The sequence below is a fragment of the Solanum lycopersicum genome, chromosome 5, assembly GCF_036512215.1.
Source record: "Solanum lycopersicum chromosome 5, SLM_r2.1".
Lineage (NCBI taxonomy): Eukaryota > Viridiplantae > Streptophyta > Magnoliopsida > Solanales > Solanaceae > Solanum > Solanum lycopersicum.
In genome coordinates, this window is record NC_090804.1 from 65,479,428 (window position 1) to 65,491,667 (window position 12,240).

The 12,240-nt window shown below is 27.9% G+C and overlaps 2 protein-coding genes across 2 annotated transcripts; one reads left to right on the plus strand and one right to left on the minus strand.

Annotated features, from left to right (window-relative positions):
* Nucleotides 1-396: 396 nt before the first annotated feature.
* LOC138348983 (uncharacterized) lies at nt 397-834 on the minus strand. The gene has a single exon (XM_069298609.1). The coding sequence runs from the start codon at nt 832-834 to the stop codon at nt 397-399; it is 438 nt and encodes a 145-aa protein (XP_069154710.1).
* Nucleotides 835-8,371: 7,537 nt separating this feature from the next.
* On the plus strand, nt 8,372-10,067 carry LOC101249365 (heavy metal-associated isoprenylated plant protein 23-like). The gene is made up of 2 exons (XM_004239949.5): nt 8,372-8,575; nt 9,493-10,067. Exons 1-2 carry the CDS (start codon nt 8,416-8,418, stop codon nt 9,795-9,797), a joined length of 465 nt encoding a protein of 154 aa, XP_004239997.1. The 5' UTR covers nt 8,372-8,415; the 3' UTR covers nt 9,798-10,067.
* Nucleotides 10,068-12,240: the final 2,173 nt, after the last annotated feature.

The window sequence follows — 12,240 nt, forward strand, 5'->3', positions numbered from 1 at the left end:
ATTTCAAACAAACTTACAACATTCTTTCATACACAATATATTGAACACCAAAAAATACAAGTCAAAATATAAAGTATAACTAATTATGGATATTACTAGTAAACAGTACCCAAAAACTTGATAAAAAAAATTCATACACATTTTATATATACAGTGAATCATACAGTGAGTCATACAAAATTCATACAGTGAATCATACACAATTCATACAGTTATCATACACAATTCATACAGTGAATCATATATAAAAAATACATTATTTATAAACAGAAATTTCATACATGGAATCATACACAATTCATACATTTATTTATTTTACACAAAAATTGTATTTTAACTATTTTATACCCAAATAACAGAAAATAAAAATAACAGAACATAAAAAAAATTAAAAAATTAACTTTTACTAACCTTTGAACTTTTTTTGGGTTTAACTGTTTCTTCTTCTTCTTGTAAATGTGAAGTATCGATTCCAAATGCTCTTGGTTTTTTGGATTTTGATTTTATCAATTCTTCCACAAAATCAGATTCAGACTCTGATGATTCCTCGATTTCTTTTCCTTTCCTTTTCATTCCTCTTTCTTTCGTTGTTTTCTCAGATTCATCTTCTTTTTTCTTTTCTTTCCCTTTTCTCTTCTTCTCATTTTCCTTTGGATGTTTGTTTGTTTTTTTTCCTGTTGTTGATTTCACTGATCTAGATTTAACTTTAACAGATGAAGGTTGAGATTGTGTTTGTGATAAAATTTTGAAAGATGGAGCATGGAAATCGTTTGAACTTGCTTCTTCATTCAATCTTCTACTTTTTCTCGGGGTTTCGTTGCCTCTTTTAGACATTGTGCGGTTTGTTTATTGCAAGATTTGAGTGCTAAAAATGAAAATTTGAATGCAACTATTTGAGAAATCTTGAAGAAGACTGTTAAGAGAGATGAAAATGGTGAAAAGTTAGTCGTGCGAAAATGGAGAAAAGTTTAGGCGTGCGAAAATGGTGAAAAGTTTTGATAGGTGTGCAGATGTAATGATTTTGAAAAGTGACGGGGAAGAACAAAAATTTGGGGAATATAATTTTTTTTTAAGATAACGTTTTACAGTTTTTTAAACATAAAACTGTAATTGTTTTAGATTTTGATAAAATCCCTATAATTTTGTAGTTATCTTAAAAAAGGTAACTAAATAATATTTAATTTAAATTACTTTAATTAAGAGTTTTGTTTAAAAAAGGTAACTTAAAATAATAAGTGTAATTAACTACATTGGTTTAAATATGGTAATTGAATTATTTAAATAAGTTAATTATTATTTTTAAAAATTAATGAGAATAATATATTATTTCTTGATATGCTATAACTTGATAATAATATGTTATAAATAGTTTATTATTAAAAAGTTTGTTTATAACTTGATATTTAACATCTTAAATGTGTGTGTAGTGTTATTTTTATTATAATTTAATGATACTTTACATAAACATACAATAATTTAGTAAAAAAATTAAACAAAAATAGAGAAATAGAAGGAATATATATATATATATATATATATATATATATATATATTTATTTATTTATTTATTTATTTACATGTCACCTTGCTATATTTCGGGATAAATTTTCTTACCCTTACTATTTTTACCATCCACGATTAATTTTTTTATCACATCAACTTTATTTTTACTACTTCGATCATTTTCTTCGTCCCTTCTTTTTGACTTCTCTTTAAGACATTTTTGTTGTACGTGAAGATGGATGCCATAATTTGAAATATTGCTAAGTATTTGAAATATGTGTTTGCTTAATTTTTTGATGGTTTGAGAAAACGATAAACGAAAGAGGGAATTTATAGAGGAAATTCCTATTTTTTGATTTTGTTTTGGTGGATGGTAGCCCTTTGACTATAATTATAATATAATTTTAGGGTAAATAATGTCAACATTATTAGCTTTCCCTAAAAGTAGAAATAAATAATTAGCACTTAGAAATATGAAATATGAATTTATTTTTTTAGTTTTCGGCTCGTGTTCGATATTCATTTTGGTGTCCAATTAAATATAAATTCACGCTGAAAAGTATTACATTAGAGGTAAAGCGCTCCCCATAAAATAAAGACGACTTCGTACCTGAAATTTGAATTTTGAGAATAAGATAGGTTATGAATATGTTATAACAAGTAATTAGATTTTAAAAAATTGTATAGTAACTTATTTTCATGGATTAAAATGTCATTGATAAGGGTAAAAATTAATTCTTTACATGACTTAATCCATTATATTAACTATTAAGTGGAGGTTACACTAACATTAATGGATAATTAATTAAACTTATCCTATGATTAGCTATCTAGCCGTCTTAACCATTATAATTAGCAAAAGATTATGCCACAGGGATTATGATAATAATTAAGGGAATGAATAATCCATATAGTAAGTTGGACAATAAATGACTTAGCTACCAACCTTGTCTAAACTTTAACAGAATAATGATAAATAACGTGTATTATTTCTACCTGTAAAAACATAGTAATAAAATAGATAATAATTAAAATAAGATTTGTTTTAGCTTAGGGGGTACAAAAAATCATATCAAAGTTTAGTTATCGTCTATTGTAACAATATTTAACAAAGTATTTTGATTTTTCCGATGAACTTCAAAACTTTTGAGCTAGGAAGAGGTGATGGAGTTTATTCAAACTTTATTCGACAAAAAATTATATAATTTACTTATAATTAAATTATTTTGTTATGCTTATATGGATGTAGGATATTTTTTACCTTTTTATAGTGGCGGAGTTAAAATTTTCAACAAGGTGTTCAAAACATGAAGAAATAAATACATGAAATAGTTGACGAAGGTTCGGCATAAAAATAGATATATGAAGTAGTCGACAAAGATTCGGCATCTAATATATACATACAAAATTATTTCAACTATATATAAATAATATAATTTTTTTGTCAAAAAAAGGTGGCTCCACCCCTAATTCTCTGTATATCTATCTTTTTATATTTTGAACTCGTTAATAAAAAATTTAGCTTCTCCACTAAAACTCGACCTATAAGAGTGAAGATGACCTAGACAAATATTATCTAAATATATTTATGGTAATGGATCTTGGTAAGTTTTAAATTAATTTATATATTTTAGGAAGATGACATAAGAGATAAAAAAATATTTAAAATATAGAAGCTTGTGAACATTTACTCCGGAATAATATAATCATTACATAGCTTATAAAAACCTTAATTCATTTTAAAAGAATTTTTTGATTGAGTTTAATTTAATTTCTAATTTTAATTTGTTTTAATATTTTTTATTTATATTGATGTAATGTGTATTCATATATATATTGAAAATATAAATTACTATCTATTTTATATTTTTTAAAATTTATCAAAACATTAATATATTTTTTCAAAAAAAAAAAGTTATGTTAATATAGAAATTATGGTTATACAACTTAATATTGTAGTCACTGAAACTCTATAATATTGACTATTTTATTTTCAATATAAGTACAAAAAACAAAAACTATTTATTAATCTATAGGCCCAACTAGGAGGCATCTCCATGTGATCAGTTTATGCTATAAATATTTAGGCATGGTTATTTTAAAATGATGAAATTTTTCATTGTATTTGTTTTCAAGATAGATATATTGCAAAATGATTTATTTCTATAAAGTTGGAGGTTTTTAACCACACTTAAAAGGATTTTAGAAAATAAATAATTTTATAAGAAAATATCACACCATGATACAAAACTTTATAAATTATACACTACATAAAAAAATATCATTAGCGACTATTAATTATTAATTAACTTTTGTTAAATATGTATTTTTAGCGGTAATTAACATTTTTTTTGTATATGATCCTAAAGCTTTTAGTGACATTGATTCTAATGACACTTAACTAATGTCAGTAAAGACTTTAGTAATCTTTATCAATATCAATATTTAATGTCGCTGAAAGTTTTTCTTATAGTGATAGTAATATTAAATGTGTCACGACCCAAAAATGGACGTGATGGCACTCGTCTTTTCCCACCAAGACAAGTAAGCCTAAAACTCAACTATTACAATAAAAATGCGAAAAATTTACTATCAACTTACATTATACCCCAAAACCTGGTTGTCACGTGTACAAGCCTCTAAAGTATTACAATCGGATCAAAAGAAAATATAAGTCTCATATGATATTGTTTCTAAAGTAGAACCAAATCATAAACAAGAGTAAGGAGGGATGCTGAGATGACCAACAACTACCTCACAAAATCTCCAGGAAGCCTCGGAAAAGAAGAGAATATATCATAAAAGTCCGGGCTAGTAACCTACAAAAATTTGTAGAAGCAAGGGGTGAGTACCAAACCACACGGTACTCAGCAAGTAAACCTCTAAACACAAGCTAAGGGGATGAAATACGGATACTCCTACCACCCCCAACCGAACCTCCGCAACTACAACCTGCATAAACATCAGCCCAACCTAACAACTCACAGTTTACATAGAACATAACTCAACAAAAACATTTAGACAAATTACATATCCTCCACAACAACACTTTAACAAATTACATATCCTCCACAACAACACTTTAACAAATTATATATCCTCAACATCAACACTTAAACAAATTAGATATCCTCAATAGCAACACTTTCACAAATTTACATATCCTCAATAACACACTTTAACAAATTACATATCCTCAACAACAACACTTCAACAAATTATATATCCTCAATAACAAGCTCAGTATTCAACAATCACAAGTTCCGCAAAAAGGCAATCACTAGATCAACAAAACACAATATCAAGTTCACTAATGATAAGTATGTGCAATGTAATGGAATGCAATGTCAAGTATAATGATGCATGTCTGACCTAGTGATACACACCCGCTGTCTCTCAGTCCGGGACCCATGGGGAACATATCTGTCCATGCATCTGTCGCGGCGCACGACACGATCCTCGATAATAGTAACCATCGCGGCGCGCGATACGTCCCTCGAAATATAGTATCCATCGCGGCGCGCGATACGTCCCTCGAAATATAGTAACCATCGCGGCGCGCGATACGTCCCTCGAAATGGTACATCCTCTTTAAGTTATCATTCTTTCTCAATCCACATAACACTTCCACAAACATGCCTCAGAATAATGCAATGACATGTTCACACAAATAATGAGAAGATGACCATTTTCATAACATTGCACAGTTCACAACCACACAAACATGAAATCACATCAACAATGATTCAACAAGCCATCAAACTTTTCTCAACACATCACACATAAATAATTAATCACATCGCCTTTTGTTATCCCTTTTATTTCATCATTAGAATTAATCAATGTGGACAAGTCAATCCATCACCAATCCCGTTACTCCCAAACATATATCACAAGGAAATACACGCATTCCATACACTTAACAAGAGTTTAGAAATCCACTTGCCTCAATTTATCGAACAATGACTCCAAAACTTGAGCCTTCCGCTTTTGGTTGACTTCCAAACCAATAAAATCTATTCAAATAAATAACCACGATATGATTTCGAAACTAACAACATTCATATTGCTATATCTCTAGCTTAGACCCAAAACTCATCCAAAATTATAATAAAATTTCTAAATCTTTATTCCAACCAATTGATCAAATCTCATATTTTCTGAATTTCAAGTTTATGGTTAAATCTTAATTCTCTGAATAACATAATTATAATGATTTTTATATATCATAATGCACCCACTATTTAACACATATCTCAATATATCAAAACTTGAATCCTAATATGATAATCAAATGAAAATAATTAAAGCCGAAACTAACTGCCCAACACATCAATGGCGGACTACAAAACTATCTGCTGAAACCACTTATTTTCAATGTTCCAATTCATATTTATCGTTCTACTATTAATAATCCTAATCTTGGAGTAATCATTGTTCAATGATTAGGACTAATCATTGTCCAATGATTGAACCATAATACTTATACACATTTATAATCTCAAGTTCACAAGTTCACATATTAGTATAAATTATACACGTTTTAACCTAAAAATCTATTCCTAGTTACACAAAAATTTAATAGAAAGGATAAGAATAATTACCATGACGCCTTGAGATGAAAATATTAATTTTTCTCCTCCTTTTTCCTTTTCTTTTCTCCCTTTCTTTTCTTTTCTTCTCTGCGTATTTTTTTTTTCCTCACAGATCGTTCCTTCTTTTTGTTTTCTCACAGATCGTGTGCGGCACCATTTGGGCACTTTGCCCCCCCCCCCCTTTTTTTTACTATTATTTATTTATTTATTTGATTTTCTTTTTTTTTCTTTCTATTTTTTTTCTTTTTTTTTTTCATTATTTTAGCAACAAAATAATCCTTTATTAAATCTAAAAATTATGTCACTCATTCTTATAAGTCATATAAATTAAATATAAAATCTACAAAAAAGGTCAATATAAAAATAATAATTGGAATTTCTAAAACGACTAAGAGGGTCGTTACAAAATGTCAGTTTAATTATGCGTTATTTAAAATTTTGAGAAATATATGAGCAAATTCATATATTTGCAAGACAGCTGATTCTTGTTTGTATTATTTTGCAACAAACATGACATTAGATTTTAGGAAATGTTGTAATAATATCCTAAAAATAGAAGATTCAAAGTTTAAAAATAATGTAAGGTGTTCTTTACTAAAAATAAATAAAGTAAAATAATAGCAAATGCCAAAAAGCATTCTCAGAACCTGTTTGCCCAAATGATTGAGAGGCCAAAATTATTACTACTCTTATTTGTGAAAAATTGAAATGTTTGATCCATTAGTAAAATCATTTTTAAATATCTTTCACAATAAATATTCAAAATAATCCTAATATCTAGTAAAAATGCATCAATTTACGTTTAAAAATATTTTTGAAATTAAATTTGTCATACACTTAGTAAAAATACTCTATTTTTTAAGAAAAAATATTTTTTTTAAATAAGTAATTTTTAGCCGCTCGAAAAAAAAATAATTATTTTAGACGTGTTCAATAATGTATACCTCGAAACGTCGAAGCTACTCTTTCAATAATTGGTGGTTTGCCTATTTAATCATAGAGTTTAAGAATTAGGCCCACTCTTTGTTGCAAGACATTTGTAATTTTTTTTAAAAAAAATATTAGGTCTCGATCGTGACTCACATTGTAAATAATTAATTTAAATGTGTATAAATTTACATATTTAATTTGATTTTGATATTGTGTAAATTAAAATTTAGATTCAATTCGTACCTCAAACATAACTAAAATAAATACATTATTCATTTTTTTATAAAAAAATTGAAAATTATAATCATTCACCAACGTGAAATATTCTATTTCATTAAATAACCACTCTTTTTAGCTATTAAAAGATTGAAAAGAGAGGTTATTAGCTTGCTTTACTTCGATAAATGATGTGATTATTCAGACATTTATTTTTCATTTTTACTAATTAATTTTCTTTTCTTGATGTTAAAATTTATTAATTTGAGGAATTATTTAAAAATTGCAGGGAAAGAACACTACCAAAAAAAAAAAAAACACATAAATTCTACAATTTCAATTTCTAGTTCTACAAAACGGTGTTCCATTCTATCTAGAGAAGAATTAATTCAAATCTTGAACAAATGTGAGTATTATATTATGTAAAAAAAACACAAATTTTAATGAACTTGATTCAATAAAAAAAAATTATAGTTTTCTTTTTTTAATTAGGGAAGAGGGTCTGATATACCCCTCAACTTTGTCATTTAGAGCTGATATATCCCTCGTTATAAAAGTGGCTCATATATGCCCTTACCGTTATACAAACGGCTCACATATACCCTTCCGTTATTGTAATTTAATTTCGTATTCGAAGAAAAAATTTGGTCATCTACAATAAGTTTTACAAGAATATTAGTGAAACATAAATAAATTTGATTATCAAAATAATAATTATAAATTAGTCATTGAAACAAAAAAAAAGTCAAAAAAAAAATATGTTTGACGAGGATTAAATTTACTCATATGGGATCATATTTTTTAGAAAAAAATAATAAAAATTTAGATTAAAATTATTATTTTTTTCATTTCCGTTAGAGGAAAAGGATATATGTGAGCCATTTGTTTACAAGTAGGGGTATATATGAGCCACTTTTATAACGAGGGTATATCAACTCTAAATGACAAAGTTAAGGGGTATATCAGACCCTTTTCCCTTTTAATTATATTTTGATTGCATGAATGACATGAGCTATAAAAATATCTTCTTCTTTTTTTTGGGTTGGGGGTGGGGTGGGGTGGGGGGGGGGGCTTTCCTTTTTACCCCTTGTTTGAAAAAAAAAATGTCTATATAAGAAGTAAACAAGATACTATCATATAGGAATCAAATTAAAGTAGGAAAAAAGAAAATATGGGTCTTGGAGGAACTTTGGAGTATATTTATGATATGATGAAAATTAGTCATAAATCCAATAATAAGAAGAGGCAATTTCATACAGTAGAGCTCAAAATAAGAATGGATTGTGATGGCTGTGAGCTTAAAGTCAAGAAAACTTTGTCATCAATAAGTGGTAAGAAATTAATTAAACACTATATGTTATATACTAATTGGTTTTAAGGTTTTTATTTAGTTATTTATTAATATACGATAATATAATTTTTTAAAGAAGGAGATTCGATTGGACCTCTTTTAGTTTCACACTTTTACTATGCCTTTAGCATGATATAAGAGTTTGAATTTCTCTCTCATTCAAATAACAGTATTATGAGTTTAAATTATATGCATGATGGTGTAAAAATATATACGTAATATGATCATCACTTATAAGGTGATTAAATGTGATCTACAAGCATTTTATGTGACACAACACAATTATTATTTAGAGGATAAGTGAGTTCAAATTTTTAATTCGATTTTTTAATAATTTTTAAATATTTTAAATTGTCGGTTATTGTGATTTATTGTACATTTTAAATAGTTGGTACATACGCGAATTTGATTTCACAAAATTTGATTTCTTTGTGTATTCACGTCTAGAATTAAAGAGCTTGACCCTTATACCTACTCTGAATAATATAGTGTCATATAAGTAAAAAGAGTAAATTTCTCCTGTCTTAATATGTATGATATAGTTTGATTAAACACGAAGTTTAGAAATATAGGAAAACCTTGCAATGTTCTAAAACTAATTCCTTAAGAAAGTACACCGTCTTTATAGACTTTTTGTTAAATAAGCTAGACTCAGTACGAGTAAATTAAAATCTTATTAGCGTCATTAAATAATTAAAAAATAAAAAAGTGTGTTATTTTTTTAATGAACTAAAATACCTCTCGTTCTAATTCAATGTCCCCTGAATAGTAAGGTAAAGTCTCGTCACACAACTCACTAACTTTATCTGTTTGAAGCAAAGCATATCATATAAATTGAGACAGTATTTATAATGTTAATAAAAATGTTAACTAATTAACTTGCTTAAATAATTATAGGTGTAAAATCAGTGGAGATAAATAGGAAACAACAAAAGGTGACAGTAACAGGATATGTGGAAGCAAACAAAGTGTTAAAGAAGGCAAAATCAACAGGGAAAAAGGCTGAGATTTGGCCTTATGTGCCTTACAATTTAGTGGCTCAACCCTATGCTGTTGCTTCTTATGACAAGAAGGCTCCTCCTGGCTATGTTAGAAGGGTGGATCACAACATGACAACAATAGGAACAATTTCAAGATTTGAAGATCATGATTATGTTACAATGTTTAGCGATGACAATCCTAATGCTTGCTTTATCATGTAATTAGTTAAACAACCATAATCGAGGGTCAAATACATAAATAGATTTCTAAGCTTGTTGGGGTTTTTTCTCCGGGTATCTCAACTACGTCATTTTTCTATTGAATCATTGAACCACCCATAATTTGTTCCTTTAAAACATTGTTGGTTGATTTTGATCGGCTTTTCTATTGTAAATGCCTTCAATTGTGTTCGAATTGTAATAATTTTAATTGAAGGAATGAAGACAAACCGTGTTAGTCTCATTTATTTTCTATGTGATCAAATGACTTAAGTAAAATACAATTATTCTCGAACATTTTCACTATCAATTAGACTAATGCATTGTTGAACAACATATGTATCATCTATCAATACCCCACATAAATCTGGTTCCACATCAGACAATATTGTTTGTTTAAACGGCATAAATTATGGAAATTCAATGATTCAATAGAAAAATAACATAGTTAAGGTATCTGAGGAAGAAAATCCAACACGTTTAAAAATCTGCTTATGTATTTAGTCATAATCGAGTAATATGTCTATGTTCAATTTGCATTCAGTATAAAATTTTGCGCGGGGGGAGGTGGGGGGGTATTATAAGTATATGATGTTCGAGTCATTTTGTTTGAGTGTTACTAGTACTAGGTTATAGTGTTTGCGTCAGTATGCACTACAAAATTTTGTTAGGGTACTCATGTTAGTGTATAATGTTTGTATCACATTGAATGGAGTCAGGCACTACACAATTGTGTCAGAGTATTATTAATTACTATATAGTGTTTGTATCATTTTGTATGTAATAACAAACTATAAAATTATATAGGGGTACATTGTATAACTAGTACTTTATCGAAGTTTTGTATCCATTTGCATGCAGCCGAGCACGATAAAATTATGTAAACAATATTAATTATACATGATGTCTGCATCAATTTGCACGTAGTCGAGCACTGCAAAATTTTGTAAGGGATGGTATAGATGTATCTGGATTCCCCCCCCCCCTCCCCCCTGGTTAGGTACATGGTACCATGATGCTACTATTGTTTTCATTTTAATTTGTTTTACTAATACATAAAATGAAATGGAGGGAGTAAACAAAAAAGAATTATAAAGAAAAGGAGAAACTACAACTATAATTAGACATACTTTACGAACATATATATTATTATTATTTATATTTTTAAAATATTGCGTATCTTATTATTAAAATAAAAGTTTTCTATCACATATTGATGAATCTAGATACATGTATTTTTGCTACCAAATACATTAATCGAGGCGAGCGAGATGAAAGGGAGACAATCAAGATTTATTATGTATCTCATATACATGCGAATCACAGATACACGTATATGGATGTATCTCCTGCGATTCTCATGTATCTGGTATCATTTAGAGAGTGGCGAGCGAGATGGGAGAAAAACCAACGAAATTTGTTATGTATTTCAGCAGATACATACAAATCTACTTAGATACAATGTATCTAAAATAATTTATATCTAATTTTGATCTTATATATCCTGAGATACATGTATCTAAATTTATTGAATTTATCAAATTTAGCAAGATTCATAATATTATAAACTAATGTGTATCTAGGTAATTCTCGAAGACAAACAATGTGCCTTTTAGTCCAATAAAGTGAAACGTTGGGATATATACCTTGTAGTAATAAATTAATTACAAGTATTTGTCCCAATAATTTTCCCACGAAATGACATCTGATAGATGATGTATAAAGGACCAATAATTTTACCCTATGGTCATTCAATTAATAACCATTATTGATTGAACTTTTTTATTCTTATTTTTGTTGACAATCAAGCTATAATTTTCAACTGTCCCTAGCTAGCTGAGAAGAAAATAGTACCACAATGGTTCATCCTCTTGTTGAGTCACATGATTTGGGGTTTGAGATTATTTGTCTCCTTGTATGGTCAATTCTTATCGGTTTGAACATGTTTTTGAAATTGAGTTAGACATAAAATTCATTTTTTATCAAAATAAAGTCAATTAATTTGCGATTTATCTAATATTTGACAACAGTGCTAGAGTAGCTAATTTATAAATTTTGGATCATAATCCTTACAAGATTCTGGATATATAATGTGTACATGTTAAATGAATATTTAACATATGTCTAATCTGAATCAACGTTATTAAATTATGTCGAATTTGTTGCTATTACTATAATTTCAACACAGTTGTCCCGCCATCTTATATTGTACATGCTCCAATGTCTAATTCTTAGCATGCAAGACCAAGGGGGGTGGGGGGTCCGAGTCCTACATTTAATTTGTTGGGGCTTAAATTATTTGTCTTATTATATGATCTAGGATAATATTAAATTAAGAACGAAATTCATTTTTTATGATCATAGATATAGAGTCAACCCATTCTCAACTCGATCCTAATTGTTGATAAATAACTTTAGTATTGAAAAAATCATGAATTTGATCCTA

Coding starts and splice junctions, on each gene's coding strand:
- LOC101249365 (XM_004239949.5), top strand. CDS start 8,416: ATGGGTCTTGGAGGAACTTTGGAGTATATTTATGATATGATGAAAATT. Junction 8,576..9,492: donor AACTTTGTCATCAATAAGTG/GTAAGAAATTAA, acceptor AAATAATTATAG/GTGTAAAATCAGTGGAGATA.
- LOC138348983 (XM_069298609.1), bottom strand. CDS start 834: ATGTCTAAAAGAGGCAACGAAACCCCGAGAAAAAGTAGAAGATTGAAT.